This window comes from Hypanus sabinus, chromosome 9 (genome assembly GCF_030144855.1).
Source record: "Hypanus sabinus isolate sHypSab1 chromosome 9, sHypSab1.hap1, whole genome shotgun sequence".
NCBI lineage: Eukaryota > Metazoa > Chordata > Chondrichthyes > Myliobatiformes > Dasyatidae > Hypanus > Hypanus sabinus.
The window spans coordinates 140,396,969-140,416,340 of record NC_082714.1 but is presented as its reverse complement, the minus strand read 5'-3'; the positions used below and the strand labels follow the sequence as shown (position 1 = coordinate 140,416,340).

Below are 19,372 nucleotides of genomic sequence, written 5' to 3'. Positions count from 1 at the left end.
TTGCACCTACTCAGTACCACTCTGCATAGTCAACCTGGCCTTTTGTGCTCCAATCTCCAAACCAGATATCTTTTTCAAGTAGCAAGAAAGCTGAAAGTAAAATCTGAAAGAAAAGATAATATGCCTAGTATCCTAAATAAGACAAAAATAACGGGAAATACCCAACAAATTACGCAACATATCTGGAGTAAGAAACAGAATTAGTTAGTTAACTAGCTAAATTTATTGTCATATTGATGCACCATCAATAACTCTCGGAGACGGGAGGCAAAAGATAGGCTTTTATTAGCTGCAAACATGACCACTATATCTTGGAGACTGAGGGAGGAGCAGTGTCTCCAATCGCCTTTATACAGGGGTCTGTGGGAGGAGCCACAGGAGCAGTCAGCAGAGTGGCGAGTCCAGACAGGTATACACATTGTTTACCACACATATACACCAGGGCACAATGATATTCCTTGCTTGTGTGAATGAACAGTATACATGATAATAATAAATGCAACAATAAGTACAGCAACAAGTGCAAAATCAATTGAATGATGCAAAGTATAGCAGTGTAAATGGAGGTAGTGTGAAATGAAGTGCTGAAGCGATGATAATTGAAGAGGTAGAATTAAGGGTTCAGGAATGTGACAGCACCACCGGGAAGGGAAGGTGGACAAGGTGATTGGTTCAGAAGCCTGATGACAGGAGTGTAGAAGCTGTTCTTGAGTTTTGTCCTCTGGGCTTTCAGACTTCTGTATCTTCACCTAGTAGAACAGAGAAAAGGGCCAGGGTGACAAGCATCTTTGATGATACTGTTAGGCATTGTACCAGGAAGATAGACTAGATGGTAGGATGTAAGGAGCTTGTGATGGACCAGACAGTGCTTATAATGCTTGCAGGTTGTAATGGCCCAGAGCAGAGCACCCTGAAATGCAACCTGTTAGGACACGTTCCATAGTGCACCTGTAGAAGTTGAGAGGATCCTCTTATCAGAACAGGTATTAAAACTTATCACAGACCTTCCCTATGATCTGTCTGCCCCCCCCCCACTGGATTCTCTGTAACCTAAAATAAGTTTAATTTACAATTTTTCTCAGTTCTGATACACAATCACCTGAAATGTTAATTCTGCTGCCTGATCTGCTAAACAACTCAGTTTTGTCTATTTATACTCCAGGTCACATCATTCAGACTTTCTTGAACTCTTAGCAAACCACTTAGAGATAGTATTACTGTTTCTGACTTTAACACCATTACATTTAATTGCATTTCATAGTGTTTTGTTTTCCATGTAATAGAAAGAACTGCCTGCTAGTCAAACAGAATTAGCCTGATCATCAAAAAGATGCAATTAGTCTTAAAGTCTCTTAAAGAGAGCTGAAGAGTGCAAGCGAACAACAGTGCAAAAATTGCAAACTAAATAATTACTAAACTCGTCAAGAATGGACAGTTTAGTCATCAGAATCCACAAAAGCAAAATTTAGTGCAGTATGACTAACTCCCACATTAAACTACATGATGCAACATGTAACAGATCTTCAGTAATAAGATCTGCACCTTAATCTGCAATTTCGTTTTGTGACCTTTAAACTAATCGAAATAGTCAACCTTGCTCTCCTTCTTTTCTCTTCTCCTAGCTGTACCAGAAGGTAATGACATAGGGGATCTAGCATCAACTGAAGGTAGACAAGTCACCTATCTACCAGATGGACTACACCCCAGGGTTCTGAAAGAAGTGGCTGAAGTGATTATGGAGGCTTTAGTAATGATCATTCAAAACTTATTAGATTCTGAAATGGTTTTGGAGGACTAAAAAATTGCAAATATCACTCCACTCTTTAAGAGTTTGGATTATGCCATCAGGTTGGAGGCTACCCAGCCGGTATATAAGGTGCTGTTCCTCCAAACTGTGTTCAGATTGTATATAAGGTGTTGTAAACCATAATCCAAACTCAGGTTGGAGGAACAACACCTTATATACTGGCTGGTAGCCTCCAACCTGATGGCATGAACATTGACTTCTCTAACTTCTGTTAATGCCCCTCTTCCCCTTCTTACCCCATCCCTGACATATCTAGTTGTTTGTTTTTTTTCTCTCTCTCTGCCCATCACTCTGCCTGTTCTCCATCTCCCTCTGCTGCTCCCCCCTCCCCCTTTCTTTATCCCTAGGCCACCCATCCCATGATCCTTTCCCTTCTCCAGCTCTGTATCACTTTCGCCAATCACCTTTCTAGCGCTTAGCTTCATCCCACCCCCTCCGATCTTACCCTATCATTTCGTATTTCCCCCTCCCCCCACTACTTTCAAATCTCTTACTATCTTTCCTTTCAGTTAGTCCTGACGAAGGGTCTTGGCCTGAAACGTCGACAGTGCTTCTCCTTTTTGATGCTGCCTGGCCTGCTGTGTTCCACCAACATTTTGTGTATGCTATTCCAGCTTCTACCCTCCAGGAAACAGTACCACAGCATGAAAGCCAGGGCCAACAGCCTCCGGGACAGCTTCTTCCACCAGGCTATCAGACTAATTAACTCACACTGATGTGAGTATATTTCTATGTTAAATTGACTGTTCTATTTATTATAAATTATTAGAAATGACTATGAATGCATGTTGCACATTTAGGTGGAGACGTAACATAAAGATTCTTACTCCTCATGCATGTGAAGGTTGTATGAAATAAAGTCAATTCAATTCAGAAGGGAAGGAGGCAGAAGAAAGGATATTACAGAGCAGTTAGTCTGACCAGTGGTTGGGAAAATTCCAGAGTCCCGTATTAAGGATGAAGTTTCAGGTGCCTGGAGGCTCATGGTAAGAAAGGCCAAAATCCACATTGTTTCCTTAAGGAAAAATCTTACCTGAAAAACTTGCTGGAAAAACAAGCAGGATAGACAAAGGAGAGTCAGTGGATGTAGTTTACCTGGGTTTTCAAATGGCCTTTGATGAAGTACCACACATGAAACTGCTTAACAAGATAAGTGTCCGTGGTATTACCGGAAAGGAGATTGGCTGACTGACAGATGGCAAACAGTAGGAATAAAGGGTGCCTTTTCTGGTTGGTTGTCAGTGACTAGAGATGTTTCTCAGGGGTTGGTGTTGAGACTGCTTCTTTTCAGGTTATATGCCAATGATTTGAATAATGGAATTGATGGCTTTGTGGCCAAGTTTACCGACCATAGAAAGATAGATGGAGGAACAGATAGTGTTGAGGAAGTAGGGAGTCTGCAAAAGGACAGATTGGGAGAATGGGAAAAGAAGTGGAAGTGTATGGCCATGCACTTTAGTAGAAGGAATAAAGGCATAGACTATTTTCTAAGAGGGTGGAAAACTCAAAGATATCAGGGGTGCTATAGGACTTGGTAGTCTTCGTGTAGGATTCCCTAAAGGCTAACTTGCAAGTTGAGTTAGTGATAAAGAAGGCAAATGCAATGTTAGTATTCATTTCAAGAGGACTAAAATATAAAAACAAGGATGTAATTTCATTTCAAGAAGACTAGAATATAAAAGCAAAGGTGTACTGCTGATCCTTTATAAGAGGCTGTTCCTGGAGTATTCTGAACAGTTTTGGGCCCTTTATCTAAGAAAATATGTGCTGGTACTGCAAAGGGTCCAGAGGCGGTTTGCAAGTATGATTCTGCCAGAGGATGTTTCCTGTAGTAGAAGAGTTTAAGACCAGATGGTACAGCCTCAGAACATAGGATGTCCACTTAGAACAGAAGTGAGGAGGAATTTCTTTAGCCAGAGGTTAGTGAAACTGTGGAATTCATTGCCACAGACAGCTGCGGGGGCCAATTCACTGGATGTATTTAAAGTGGAGGCTGATAGGCTACAGGGAAAAGGCACGGGAATGGGGTTGAGGGTGATAATAAATCAGCCATGATGAAATGGCAGAGCAGATTCAATGGGCTGAATGGCCTAATTCTGCTCCTATATCTTATGGTCTTAAGAAACAACTTCTGAAAATGTGGACCTTAATTATCACTGGACAAAGGTAACTTGTTTAAGATCACATTTTCAAAAAGCATAACATTAACAATAAAAATACTGTTTCTTCCAAAACTTACAGTAAGAGTACACCAGAATAAAATTCTGAGCAAATCCAAAGAGCAATCATATCACAAAAATTGAAAGAAAACACTAGCCTCTATTATTTTTCATTCACATAATACTTTTTTTTACAGAAAAAATTCATCTTCAGATTATGTTTTTTTTTCAGTTCAGTTCAGTTTCAGTTTATTGTCATTTAGAAACCACAAATGCAATGCAGTTAAAAAAATGAGACAATGTTCCTCCAGAATGATATCACAAAAGCACATGACTAATCAGATGACACCAGAAAATCCACATAACGTTTGGTAATCCCCAATCCAGAGTTCGGAGAGGCTGCTGCATATTAATATCGCGGTACTGCCTTAGCGTGTTTCCCAGAAAGGAGCTCCAAACCCACCAGACAAAACAGGACTACACAGACACACCAAGTCAGGAGACCAACTCTAGCACCCAACAAACCAAAAACTAAAGCTACAAGACCTGCACAAAACCACATAGTTACAACATATAGTCACAACTGTGCAAACAATAGCATAATTGATAAAAAAAACAGACCATGGGCACAGTAAAAATAGTCCAAAAATGTTAAAAAACTATAAGTTTGAAAGAAACCACCACACAGTTTCCACAAGTCCTCAGGGTCCCGATAGACTCGTTATCCCACACAATCAGCAGAAGGGAATACCCCCGCTATAGACTTCCAAGGTGCCTCCGGACTCAGCCTTGCAGACGCAGCAAACAGTAAAAGCGCCCCGACTGCAATGGACTCCGAGTCCGTCGAACCTCCGAGCCTCCGACCATACCCTCCGGCACAGCTTCTCCGAGCACCATCTTCTGCCGAGCGCATTAAAATGCCCCCACCAACAGCCACCAGCAACGCGACCCTGAGGACTGGGGGCCTGTTCTTCTCAGCAGAGACCCGGACCTCACAGCAGCAGCAGCAACGATGAAGGCCTTCCTGGAGATTTCCAGATGATCCTCCGTGCTCCCACGTCAGTTTTTCATCAGATTAGGATTGCACACAGCACCCCGCTTAACAAATAACAGATATCAGCTCTGGAGTGGCCGCTGCAGCTGTGTCGCACCGCCATCTTGGACTTTACTGAAACTTTCTGAATACAGCAAGATTGTTATATCTTTATTTTCTTTCCTCTCTTACTTCTCCCTTAAATGCTCATGAAATTTAACCTGTACTTTATATTAAGGTATAATGTTCAGCATGTTTTTACACTTGATCTTGAAAGGAAAAATAACTGCGTATGTAGAACAGAATTTAACTAATCCTTTTGTAATACCCTCTTGTTTTTTTGTAGTTATTCCACAAAAATACAATTAACATAAAGTATACATTTTCTTCATACCAAATCCAGCACTGCTGGGAACAATTTCTCAAATGTATTATCCTGTATATACAAAAGTAGAATGAGAATAATGCAATATTTCCATTTACTTCATCAGTGATTTCCAACATGGAAATAAACTGACATCAGAGAGAACGCAGATTGCTTAAAGATGTCACGAAGGGCTCAGTCTGTATAACATAAAGTTCTCCACTGTACAACAAGTTTCAGCACACAGAATAAAAAGTTATAGTATCATGTTCTTGAATTTATTGCCAATATTGAAGAAGGTTAATCTGTAGAAGGAGTTTAAACTATAAAGAAGTCTTATCCACATATCTAAATTGGAATTATACTGTGGTGACTAATAGACTAATAAAAATACTACAGGAATGTTGAGATTGCCTTTTTAAATTTAATCTCCCAAGTCTCTGACAAGCTTTACTATCCAAGGAGATGTTGCAAAAGTAAAGTTCAATGTATTGACATATGTATTAATTTGAAATGAAATACTTCAAATTGATGCTTATTATTTATCATGTAAAATTCTGTGTACAGTTAGCAATGAAAGGACTTGCAATATTATCTCTCTTAGAAGCAATCCAAAGGGAATTGGTATTTATAAATTACTTTGAAAACAATTAAATATTATTTATAAAACTTGTTTTTGAAAAATTATTCCATAGGCCACAGTTTGTTGTGAAACAGTTTCGGTCATTCCTGAAAGTGAATGGAATATTACATATTACATCTCTACCATACCACCCAGCTACAAATGTCTTGATGGAAAGATTTATCCTGAGTGCAAAGGAACGCACTTCGAGCAATGTCAGCAGAACTCACTACACTAACACTGAATCAGAAGCTCGCCAATTTCCTCTTTGCATATTGCAATGCGACACACTTCACAACTAACAGCTCACCAGCTTTGCTGTTCCTGGGCCATCCCTTGTGCTCAACCTTGGACCTACTCAACCCCAGTCTCAGAAGGAGCATGTAGAACTAACAGCTGAGACAAATTGAGGGCTCCTCAAATAAAAGGGTTCACTGTTTCACTCCTGGACAAGTAGTCATGGCAAGGGACCAGGGACTACAGAGGTAATCAGAAGTGGGTACTTGGAAAGATTAAGGGCAGAACTGGACCACTCTCTTACACATCTGATGTCATCTGGAAATGACATGTTGATCAGTTGAGGAGAGCAGAGTCAATTGCTGGAGAAGAAAGGTGTCTGGAGCTGTCAGAACCACTTCCTGTAGTCACAGAGTCAACTCTTACAACCACTGTGCAGGAGGATCTTTAGGTTTGAATAGGGTAATTTAAAGTTTACTGTGGATGTCGATATACTACCTGTAGTTGTATTATAGAGTATTCTGTATATATACAGTATAAAAGAATACAAGTTGAGATGCATTCTCTATTGTGTTGGTGTTTATAGCTAAGCAGGGAAGAGTGTTGTATATTCAATGGTTAGGTAATGTCATAAATATATATTGTTTGATTAAGCATTAAGCATTCTTTATTTACCTAATTCATTATGGGTTATCTGTAGAAGTACATCATTAAACCACCAGGTCATACGTGCACTCCTTACTAAAGTAAAAAATGAAGTAGACTGACATTTAGCAGCTCTGCATTTTTCTTTCAATTAGTTTTATGTTTTTGAGTTACAAAACATAACAGGTTATGTAAACGTCCCAAAATATAACTGTTCATTTCCCTCCATAGATGCTGCCTGGTCCATTGAGTTCCTCCAGCATCTTGCTTGTTGCAAAATATTTTTAAGGTCAGATAAAATAAGATGAAACATTATTTATCCTGAAGGAAATTATTTTAAGCATTGAGGTACAAAAAAGAATACAAAGTGTGCATTAATAAGTAACAGTGCAAAATACAGATGTACAATGAAACTATATGCTTAAGGAGGAGGAGTTGTAGAGTCTTATAGCCACAGGGAGAAAGGATCTCCTGCGGCATTCGGTAGTGAACCTCACTAGAATGAATCTGTTACCAAAGGCTCTCCTCTGTCCAGTATGGCTTGGAAAGGGTGAGAGGGATTGTCCATAATGCTCCATAGCTTCTGCAGCATCCTCTCAGACACAACCACCAGGGAATCCAGTTCCACCCCCAGAACAGAAACAGCCTTCCTGACGAGCTTATCCATCTTCTTGGTGTCAGCTGCTTTCACCCTGCTGCCCCAGCAGACTACGGTGTAGAATAGAGTGCTGGCCACCACTGAATCATAGAACATCTGCAGCATAGTACTGCAGACGTTGAATGAATGGAGCCTCCTCAAGAAGCACAGTCAGCTCTGTCCTTCTTGTATAGAATCCCTGTATTTTTAGTCCAGTTCAGTTTATTGTTCAGGTAAGTTCCCAGGTAATTGTAGTCCAGCCAACCACAAACATCTACCTGAACTGTTAAACAGTAGTTACTTGAAGAACTACGATCAGTCAGCACAATGCTAACCTTCTCAGCATTGCATATTGTCACCAGGTAGTAACATTAATATCCTATCCAAATCACTAGCAACAACTATAAGAATCTACGATTGGCAATGCATTGAATAAACCAAACAGTAACATAATTGGTATCAATGTTGCATCATCTCATTCTGTTTGATCTTAGGTACAAAAGAATCATGATGATTGGAATGACATTCAGCTTTTGAACACTTTATATTTAAGGCAGCACGAATTAATTGGTCTGGAGGCTACATAAGTTATTGATTACAGACAAATGTTTAATGTCTGGTACATCAGTTTGTGTGAGTTCTTTTTATTAGGTTTGTTGGAAGACATATGATGTAGTTGATCACAGAGAAATCTACAGTTCTCTACAAGGTGAGGAAGGACATAATAATAAACACTGTATTGATTGGATAAAGCTTGATATATTGCTTAATGTAAGTAATACATGTACAATAACTGTGATGTCAAAGGTCAAGTCCTTAAAATAGAAGCCTTTGATGGATGACACAGTTGCTTATTGATAGAACATATGTTTAACATACATTGATATACTGATTTCAATTGAAGTTGGATTAGATCTTTCAGGATATACTTTTTCTCAAACGGGAATTAAAAAAAAGTGACCAAATTCAGTTAAGGTCAGCACAATATTAATTGATATATATTTATTGATAAAGATATTGTCAAATTAGCATATGCAAATATTGATATATCTGTTTATTATTTTCATAATGACATCCTAATCAGGATCTTGCTCTATGTCAGGTCCCACATCCTTTGTAACAACAGTACATTTTAACTTCAACTACCTATCAGTTTGAAAAATGATTGATGATTATAATTCACAGGGTCAGTTATAAATATTATGACACATAATAAAACATTTAAGATCTAGAAGAATACTTGATAGTTAAACATTGAAAGTCAGGGTTTTTAAAGATTGGACAAGCATGGTACCAGTTTGACTATGATGTGTCACACCTCCTTTGAGCAACTTGTTTTTCTCAGTTGCATGTGAAAATGTCCTCAGGCCCAAGAGGGATCAAATCTGTACTGCAGTTATTGATTGACCTTGCACCAAGACCTATTGCCTACATGGTTGAGTTTGAAATAGGAACATGGTTTATTTGAAGCTTTCCACAACTAGTTGGCATCACTGAACCTACTGTCTTTATCAACATAGGAATCCAACTCTGACGAAAGATCATTGAACTAGAATAACAGTTGTGTTCATTGCTCCAAAGATGTCCCCTGCCCTGCTGAGTATCTCCAGCATTTTTTATCTCAGATCTCCAATATCCATTCTTTTACATTGGATGGTTTCATTCTAACACCTTCCTTATTCTAATTTGACCTGGCTGCCTGTATCACCATGCACTCTCTACTGGTGGCATCCAACTCTAAGATACGAGTTATAAGAAGAATGACCAGTGGGGGAAGAAAAAGCAAAGATCAGATTCGTGCCCTTTTTAAAATTTTTAAGCAACACACACAAAATACTGGAGAGAAACTCAGCAGGCCAGGCAGCAGTCTACGTTTCATGCCGAGATCCTTTATCAGGTTGAACTGAGGGCTCGACTTATTTGATCTTACAATGAACTGAGAATCAAATATTAATGCATTACTATATTTGGCTGTCCAAACGGTTCGAATTCTCATGGTAACGTGTGAAGAGCAGAAAATGCTGGAAAATCACGGTATTTGAATAAAAAAACAACAATGGACTAATATGTAAATCTGCAGACGAAAGATCCTCCCGCTTCCAACTGTCTTAGCTTTACAGCCGCTGAGATATTTTAAAAAATTTTAAAAATTTCTAATTTGCGTCATTTGTTTTTAAAAATGTGACCGTTGTTTCTTTAATTTTTTTTTGGCCTGGGCGGAGATAGAAATGGAATCAATGACGATTTTTTTTAAAAAAAACGACGGCTGCTGTGAAGAGAACAGCAACAACGATTCTGTGCGTGTTCGGGCTTTGGAGGATTCTGAACAGCAGTTCCAGCGAAGGACGTCTGATGCAAGGGGGGAGCAAGTTGGCTCTTGGTAGCTATCATGCGTCACCACATCAGGAGCTTGGGCGGAGTATTATGTTATTTCTCCAGTAGCTGAGTGGTGTATTAGATAGGCAGCGTGTTTCAGTGACAACAGAGATTGCTAGAAATATAGAGATTTATCTAGTTAAAAAAAATACAAGGGTTCGACACTATTTTGATCGGGCTTTGCAATTGCCTTGAATTGGTCAGCGGGCAGCCCTGAACTCGGAGGGGATGGGATGAACACCGTGGCTCAGACAAGGACTGCTGGCTCTTGTTTGTTCCACAAGATTCCGCTCACTGAGCAGTGGATGGGCGAAGGATGGAGGCGGTGAATGGGACTCCAGAAATTCGCCAGCAACAGCCGGCGGAGAAGAAGAAAGTGCATCGAGCGCCGTCTCCAGCCAGACCCAAAGCGCTGATCCGCGGCTGGTCGGTGGCGAAGTCCAAGTGTAGCCCCGGGGGCTCGAAGCAGGGGCTCGCCCAGTGCCGCCTGTCCCGGCACGGCCCCGGCCTCAAGGACATCAAGCTGGGCAAGTCGCCGGCGAGCAAGTCGGCGGGGGTAGGGTCGGCCGGGGCGTCGGCAGGGTCCCGAGCCGGGAAGGGGGACCCGCGGAGCAAGAAGTCGGAGCGGGCAGGGGGCGCGGGCGGCACCGCGGGCAAGAGGAAGAACCCTCGGGCCGGCGATGGGCCGCGAGCCCCGGGCAAGCGCTCGCCCGCCACCGACAGCAGCTCGGAGCTGTCCGATTGCCCGTCCGAACCGCTGTCCGAGGACAACAAGCCGCCGTCCGCCGCCGACACCAGCGACAGCGAGTCGGCCAGGGGCGCCGGCGGCTCCGAGCCCCCGCTATCCCGCCGAGGAGCTTGCTCGCCGACTCAGGACGATCGGAGCTGGCCCGGAGAGGACGGCTCGTTGGCTTCGGCCAGCGGCCAGTCAGATGGACCATGCGGGACCAAATCGCCGTCGCTGGACAGTCGGCTTCACGTCAGCAACTCGTTGGGCTTTTCGGATTTCAGCGAAGAATTTGTTGATAGCATCCAGGAGGAATTCGTGAAGGAAATCGACGAGTTGCGGTCTGAGAACGATTACCTGAAGGTGGGCGAGGCCTTTTGTACAGCATTTCATTTTTAGATTCAGAATAGTTTATTGTCCTATACACCAGGGTGCAATGAAATTTGTTGCTCGTATGAAGCCCAAAGCATAAACAAGAGATATGGTCAAATTAATACGTGGACCGTGCAAAGATTGCAGGTTGTGGAAAATAAATCTCGTTAGAGGTGGGTGGAAGACCAGTTTTGTTTCTTATTCACACATGGTGAATTTCATTCAGCTGGGTGAAAATTGAATGCAAGGCTTGTGTTTTATTGGGTGCAGACTGCCTTCAGGTGCATTGTATTGCGGAGGAATGACTGGCGTAACAGCTGCCTTCCCTTTTTGGGTTTAGTCGTATTTGTACAGATGTCCTTGCATCCATATCCTGGCGATTGCCCAGATCCGAATGTGTGATGAATAATTGTTACTGTTTGCTGAATGTGAGGCTGCTGCAACATTACAATACTACTACACACTCTCACTGCTGTTCCAGAGCTGATCCCTTTTCTAGAAATTGCTTTGTTGATGGAAGCCAAGAGGAGATGATTTTCCAGAATTTTCAGAGGATCCAAACAGAACTGCAATTTCTCTATTTTCAAAGAATTTAGTTAGAGCATTGTTTTTTTTTGCATAAACATGTCTTACTTGTAATATTTGGGAGGTGAGCAACTGGGCAAAGTATACCTGTGCAAATGCTACACCATCAAATGTTAATGTCCATCTGTGGAGTTGTTTGAAATTTTGAACGAGTAATTATTTTGGCATCCTTGCAAAAGTAATTGTATTGGCAGAGAAAAGTGGCTACCTGCAGACTATGTAGGCTGAGAGACTAGAGGAAATACTGTTAGTATTTTATCACATATGCAAAATGCTAAACTTCAGTCTCACACTTCACGTCTGTTGAAATATTTACCCATAACAGCACAGACAAAATGCTGGAGAGACTCAGCAGATCCTATCCAGATCCTGTTTTATCCATAATCTTACCAACACCCAAAAGTGTTTTTATATGCTTTTGCCCAGTTATGAGATACATTGTAGTGGCTTGCATTCTTGCCTCTTGAGTCAAAATGTTTGTTGTTAATCTCTTTCCAAACACTTGAGCACATCAAGTTAGATTCGTTTTTTATCACACGTACATCAAAACTGCGCCACTTGCGTTAACAACCAACACACCTGAGGATGTGCTGGGGGCAGCCCTCATGTTGCCACACATTCCAGTACTAACATAGCGTGCCCACATGCCTGGCAGGACAATACAGAACTCAACAAGCAACAAAGCAAGCCCTGTTCCTCCCTCCCTACCTCCCACCCACCCACTAACATGCATACACAGTCCTCTGACCCCCAGGACAAGCCACCTCTGCCTTTGACCAGACTTAAGTATATTAGGCTTCAACTTCCCCAGCAGACTTGCAGAGATTCACAGAGTAGTCTGACACTGCAGTGCTCATCTATCAGATGTGCCACTTTCAGAGGAGACGTGACACTGAAACCCAGTCCGCTGTTCCAGTTAGAAAAATCCCATGGCATAGTTTTGAAAAGCAGCAGTGAGATATCTCCAATATTTGTACCTAAACCAACATACCAACACATTTATCATCTTGCTGCTAACACGGTGGTGGTTGCAGGCTGGTTGCCAAATTTTTTTACATGAGAATAGTGACTGGACTTCAACTCTATCCCAAGGTGATGAGATAAGTTGCCTAAACAGCAAGCTTTCCTCCCGGTCTATGATCCCAAATTCTTCCACCAGTAGTTAACTTTTTACCATATGCCATTCATCCATCATTCTTCCAAGTGTACATTGATGACAAATGTAGAAATGTCAAATTTAGGATTTTTATTACTCTGTTCAACTTCTTGACAACCAAGCCCAATACTTTGTAATCAAATCACAAACACGAGAAAATCTGCAGATGCTGGAAATCCAAGCACCACGCTCAAAATGCTGGAAGAGCTCAGCAGGCCAGACAGCATCTGTGGAAAAGAGTACAGTCGACTTTATGGGCTGAGACCCTTCAGCAGGATAATGAGCTATCAGGGCACAGCGGCAAAAGCCAGGCCAGTGCCATTGTGGCTGGCTCTGAGGCTACAGAGCAGCAGGGTTATGAACAGGAGATTCTGTGGCCATGAAAGAGATGTCAGGAGGATGTGTTGCCTCCAAGGTGCTAGGGTCTGGTTGTCTCAGAGTTGCTGCAGAAGACTCTCAAGGAAGGTGAACAGCCAGACAAGGTTAGTAAGGGGGGGAGAGATCCTGTGCAGTGTAAACAGGGAGTTAGGAAAATGGCTGAAGAGCAGTACCTGCAAGGTAGTCATCTCTGGATTTCTCCCAGTACCATGTGCTTGGCAGGTTTGCTGGAGCAGTTGGGGAGCACTTGAACAAATGTGACAGGGGAATGGGAACCAGAGAGATTAGGCAGCTGGTATACAAGACAAGTATAGGCCATGAAACTGTGAGGAAGGACAGGCAGATGACAAGGCAAATTTTCAATCACTGAATTGAGCTGAAGTGTAACATGTGGGGAATTAAAATGGGTGATGAATACAGGACTGAAGATATGATATTTGAGGGCATGTAGTAAATGGAATAAGGTAGCTGATCTTGTAGCACAGTTAGAGATTGACAGGTGTGATGGCATCACTGAGCAGTTCCTGAAAGAAGATTATAGTTGGGAGTTTAACATCCAAGGAAACACATTGTATTGAGGAGACAGACAGATAGGCAGAGGGGGTGGGGTGGCTCTGTAGGTAAAAAATGAAATCAAATTCTTAGAAAGGGGTGACATAGGATCAGAAGATGTAGAATCCTTCTGGGTAGAGTTAAGAAACTGCAAGGGTAAAAGAATGTGATAGGAGTTGTATACAGGCCTTTAAACAGTAGCCAGGTTGTGGGATACAAATTCTAGCAAGAGATGGAAAAGGCATGTCAGAAGTACAACAATGCAACAGTCAAGGGGGATTTCAATATGCAAGTATATTGGGAAAATCAGGTTGGTGATGGATCCCATGAAAAGGAATTTGTAGAATACCTATGAGATGGTTCTTTAGAGCAACTAGTGGTTGAGAGCCCTGTAGGGAAAAGACAATTCTGGAATTGGCTTTGTGTAATGAATGTACCAGATTTGATTAGGGAGCTTAAGGTAAAGAAACCCTTAGGAGACAGTGATAATATAGCTGGACTTCACCATCCAGTTTGAGAGGGAGATGATAAAGTCAGATGTATAAGTATTACAGTGAAGTAACAGGAATTACAGGGGCACGTGAGAGAAACTGCCCAAAGTTGATTTGAAGGGGACACTCACAGGGATGATGGGAGAACAGCAATGGCTGGAGTTTCTGGGGGTAATTACATAGAACAGTACAGCACATTACAGGCCCTTCGGCCCACAATGTTGTGCCGACCCTCAAACCCTGCCTCCCATATAACCCCCCATCTTAAATTCCTCCATATACCTATCTAGTAGTCTCTTAAACTTCACTAGTGTATCTGCCTTTCAGAAGGGGGTGGGGTGGCTCTGTAGGTAAAAAATGAAATCAATTTCTTAGAAAGAGGTGACATAGGATCAGAAGATGTAGAATCCTTCTGGGTAGAGTTAAGAAACTGCAAGGGTAAAAGACCATGATGGGAGTTATATACAGGCCTTTAAACAGTAGGCACAATGTGGGATACAAATTATAACAAGTTATAACAATTCAGAAGGTGCTGGATAGATACATCCCAAAGATGAAGAATATTCTAATGAGACAATGACCCAATAGTGGCTGACAGCATAAAAGGAAAAGAGAGGATATATTACAAAAAATAATGGCAAGTTAGAGGATTGGGAAGCTTTTAAAAATCAATAGAAGGCAACTAAAATAGCCACAAGGAGAGAAAAGATTAAATATGAGAGCTAGGCAATAATAACAAAGAGGATACCAGAAGCTTTTTTCAGATATATAAAGTGTAGAAGAGAGGTGAGAGTGGTTATTGGAAAACTGACTGGAGAAGTAGTAATGGGAGATGGCTGACAAACTTAATAAATATTTTGTCTTCGCTGTGGAAGTCACTAGCAGTATGCCAGAAATTCAAGAGTAACAGGGGACTAAGGTAAGTGTAGTTACCATTACTAAGCTGCAGGTGCATGGGAAGCTGAAAGGTGTGAAGGTAGATAAGTCACCTGGACCAGATGGACTACATCCTAGCATTCTGAAAAAGTACCTGAAGAGATGCTGGAGGCATTAGGAATCACTAGCTTCTGGAATGGTTCTGGAAGGTTAGAAAATTGCAAATGTCACTCCACACTTTAAGAAGGTAGGAAGGCAGAAGAGAGGAAATTATAGGCTAGTTAGCCTGACTTCAGTGGTTAGGAAGGCGTTGGAATTCATTTTTACAGATTTGATTTCAGGGTACTTGGAGGCACATGATAAAGTAGGCCAAAGTGAGCTTGGATTCCTTAATGGGAAATCTTGCTCAACAAATCTGTTGGCATTCTTTGGGGAAATAACAAGAAGGATAGACAAAGGAGAATCAATGGATGTTGTTTATTTGGTTTTTCAAATGGCCTTTGACAGGTGCTGCACATAAAGCTTCTAAACAAGATAAGAGTCCAAGAAAGGTACTTTGTATAGATAGAAGATTGGCTGGAGATAGAGCAAGAAAAAAGAACCTATTCTGGTTGATTGCCAGTGACTACTGGTGTTCTGCAAGGGTCAGTGTTGGGACCACTTCTTTTCACATTATATGTTAACGATTTGGATGACAGAATTTGTGGCATTGTGGCCAAGTTTGAAGAGGATATGAAGATAACTGGAGGGACAGGTAGTGTTGAGGAAGCAGAGAGTCTGCAGAAGGATTTATACAGTTTGGGAGAATGGGTAATTAAGTGACAGGTGGAATAGTAGTGTAGGGGAGGTGTATAGCTATGCACTTCAGTAAAAGGAATAAAGTAGTGAACTATTTTCTGAACAGGATGAAAATTCAAAAATGAGAGGTGTAAGAGGACTTGGGAAACCTTGTGCAGAATTTGCTAAAGGTTTATTGCAGGTTCAGTTGGTGATAAGGAAGGCAAATGCAATGTTGGCATTTATTTCAAGAGAGACTAGAATATCAGAGCAGGGATGTGATGCTGAGGCTTTATAAGGCATTGGTTAGACCACACTTGGAGTATCATGAATAGTTATCTAAGAAAAAGATGTGCTGGCATTGAAGAGGATCCAGAGGAGGTTCATGAGAATGATTACAGCAATATAAGGGTTAATGTGTGAGGAGCATTTGATGGTGCTGGGACTTTATTTGCTGCAGCTTAGAAGAATGGGGAGAGGAAATCTTATTGAAACCTATCAAATACTGAAAGGCCTAGAGTGGATGTGAAGAAGATGTTTCCTATAATGGAGGAGTCTTGAACATGAGAGCATACCCTCAGAATTGAAGCCATGGGTTGTGAATCTGATTTAATTCATTGCCATGGGTAGCTGTGCAGGCCAAGTCAATGAGTCTCAAAGCAGAATTTGAGAGGCTCTTGATAAATCAGGACATCAAAAGGTTCCAGGGAGAAGGCAGGAGAATGGGGTTGAGAGGGATAATAAATCAGCCGTGATGGAATGGCAGAGCAGCTCAATAGCCTGAATGGCTGAATTGTGCTCCAAAGTCTTGTGGTCAAACCTATGGCTCTAGAATATTTCCTCTCCTATGTTAAAATGGTTCTAAAATACCTCTATGAAGCTTTTGATTGCCTCTATTAGAACCTTTCTATGTTGCTTAGTATTATGCATTTTTTTTTGGAACATATCCGTGAAGCTTTTCATTTATTCTGTCATGTTAAAGACAAATTATCTTGAATGGCTCATTTAGAAGTGCCAAAAACAGCAGACGTTTGGAATAAGATGCCAGTAGCAGGAACTACTAATGGTACAACAGCATTGGCTCTTCAGTTAATTCACCAGTTTCCCTTTACTCTGCATTGATTAACTGTGATTTAAAAATATATATATATATATATTAGAGACTGCTGTGAGTGGGAAAATACAGTGTACCTTTCACACTTACTGGAATAAAATACAGGCGTACAGTTTACAGGGCAGTTGGGAAAGATGGAGAAGAGAAGTAAGAAAGCTCTATATCAAATGGGAGAGATTAAATGACAAAAGGGATGACGCTGCAAGAGAAAATGCAATGATAATGGAACAACTTAAGAAAAATCACATAAATGGAAACAGCAGAGTCATTATGTAAAAGTGTTGAATCATTCTTGTGTCCAGGAAATTGTAAAGATGAACTTGCTCTTCCAGCTATTGGAACATGTGTAGGAGGTCGGACTAGGAACTGCCTGGAAAATTTGAAGTGATGATGTGAACATTTTGGGCAGTTGTATCAGCTGGAATTCTGAAATAAAAAAAAAGGAAGTGCTGGGATGACTGTAGGACTAGCAGTATCTGTTGAAAGAGAAATAGAGTTGATGCTTTGGTCGGAGACTCTTCACGAAAGTGGCAATCCTCCAGAAGCTCAGGGTTGAGCTTGTGAATTAAATGGAGCTGTCACACAAAGTGGTAATCTGACAAGCAGTTCGACTTCTAAGAGCAGAGGAGATCATCTCATGAGCGGGCAGCGGAGTCCGTGGATGCAGAGTCCTGGGCTTTGGCTAAGTGGGCTTCGGCAAGCCTGTGTGATTGCTCGCTGAGGGGAAGAAGGTAAGGTCGCTAGGTGCTTTTTAGACTAATTCTATTAATTCAGTTCAGGTATGGGGGAGACGGTCAGAGCAGTGGTGTGCTCCGTATGCAGTATGTGGGAAGTCAGGGTCAACACAGTTGTCCCTGATGACCACACCTGCAAAAGGTGCGTCCAGCTGCAGCTCCTATCAGACAGAGTGAGGGAGTTGGAGCAGGAGCTGGATGAACTATGGATCATTCAGGAGGTGGAGGCAGAGATAGATAGGAGTTATCAGGAGGTAGTCACACCAAAAAACCAAGAAGTAGGCAGATGGGTGACGGTCCAGAGGGGCAGGGGGAGCAGGCAGAGAGAGCAGAGCACCCCTGCGGCCATTCCCATTAACAATAAGTATACCGTACTGGATACTGTTGATGGGGATGACCTACCAGGAATGAGTTGTAGTGGTCCTGCCTCTGGCACAGAGGTTGAACCCTCAACTAGAAAGGGGAGGAGGGAAGAGAAGAGAGCGATAGTTTTAGGGGACTCTATAGTTAGGGGGGCAGATAGGAGATTTTGTGGGGCAGATCGGGAGTCTCGGATGGTATGTTGCCTCCCTGGTGCCAGGGTCCGGGACATCTCAGATCGGGTGCAGGCTATTCTTGAGAAAGAGGGCATGAACCCAGATGTAGTGGTCCATGTAGGGACCAATGATGTAGGTAAGGTGAGTGAGGGGGTCCTGCTTAGTTCAGGGAGTTAGGAGTGAAGCTGAAAGGCAGGACCTCCAGGGTGACAATCTCGGGATTGCTACCTGTGCCACGTGCGAGTGAGGCGAAGAATAGAATGATTATGCACATTAATACAAGGCTGAGAGCATGGTGCAGGAAGGAAGGGTTCAGGTTTTTGGATAATTGGTCTTTGTTCCAGGGACATTGGGATCTGTTTCGAAGGGATGGTCTACATCTACATTCTTGCAGGAGTATTTGCCAGTGCTGCTCGGGGGGGTTTAAACTAGATGTGCAGGGGGCAGGGATCCAGATCCAGAGGGTTGGTCAGAAGGTGCATGGGGTTAAATGTGTACAAGGTTTGGGTGATCTTGAGAAGGTCCTCAAAATTCAGGGTGCAATTTGCCCGATGGAAGTTCAAGGAGCTGGGTTAGGTACAGTAGACAGTGTTTTAAGCAAAGAGAGGAGGAATGGGCTAAGAATTCTATACTTGAATGCGCGTAGTGTCAGAAATAAGACAGATGAGCTTGAAGCTCAGATGAAAATGGGGAACTACGATATTGTTGGGATAACGGAGACATGGCTGCAAGGGGATCAGGCCTGGGAATTGAGCGTACCAGGGTATACGTGCTATCGTAGAGACAGAAATATGGGAAGAGGGGGTGGGGTGGCCCTGTTGGTGAGGAATGAGATTCAGTCCTTAGCAAGAGGTGACTTGGGAACAGGGGAAGTAGAGTCTGTGTGGATTGAGCTGAGGAACAGTAAGGGTAAAAAGACCCTAATGGGTGTTGTGTACAGGCCCCCAAACAGTAGCGTGGATATTGGGTACAAGTTGATTAGGGAGTGAACATTGGCATGTGCTAAAGGTAATGCAGTCATTATGGGAGATTTCAACATGCAGGTGGACTGGGAGAATCAGGTAGGTGCTGGACCCCAGGATAGGGAGTTTGTGGAGTGTCTAAGGGATGTATTTTTGGAACAGCTTGTGCTTGAGCCAACCAGGAACGAGGCTATTTTGGACTTGGTGATGTGTAATGAACAGGAATTGATAA

General features: G+C 42.2%; 1 protein-coding gene across 1 annotated transcript in view; it reads left to right on the top strand.

Annotated features, from left to right (window-relative positions):
* The first annotated feature begins 9,965 nt into the window (after window positions 1-9,965).
* Window positions 9,966-19,372, top strand: part of soga1 (suppressor of glucose, autophagy associated 1) — a 125,248-nt gene continuing 115,841 nt past the window's right edge. Inside the window, exon 1 of the mRNA XM_059980704.1 lies at window positions 9,966-10,970. Coding sequence (XP_059836687.1) covers window positions 10,197-10,970 — 774 coding nt within the window. The 5' untranslated portion in view covers window positions 9,966-10,196. The remainder of the gene's footprint in view (window positions 10,971-19,372) is intronic.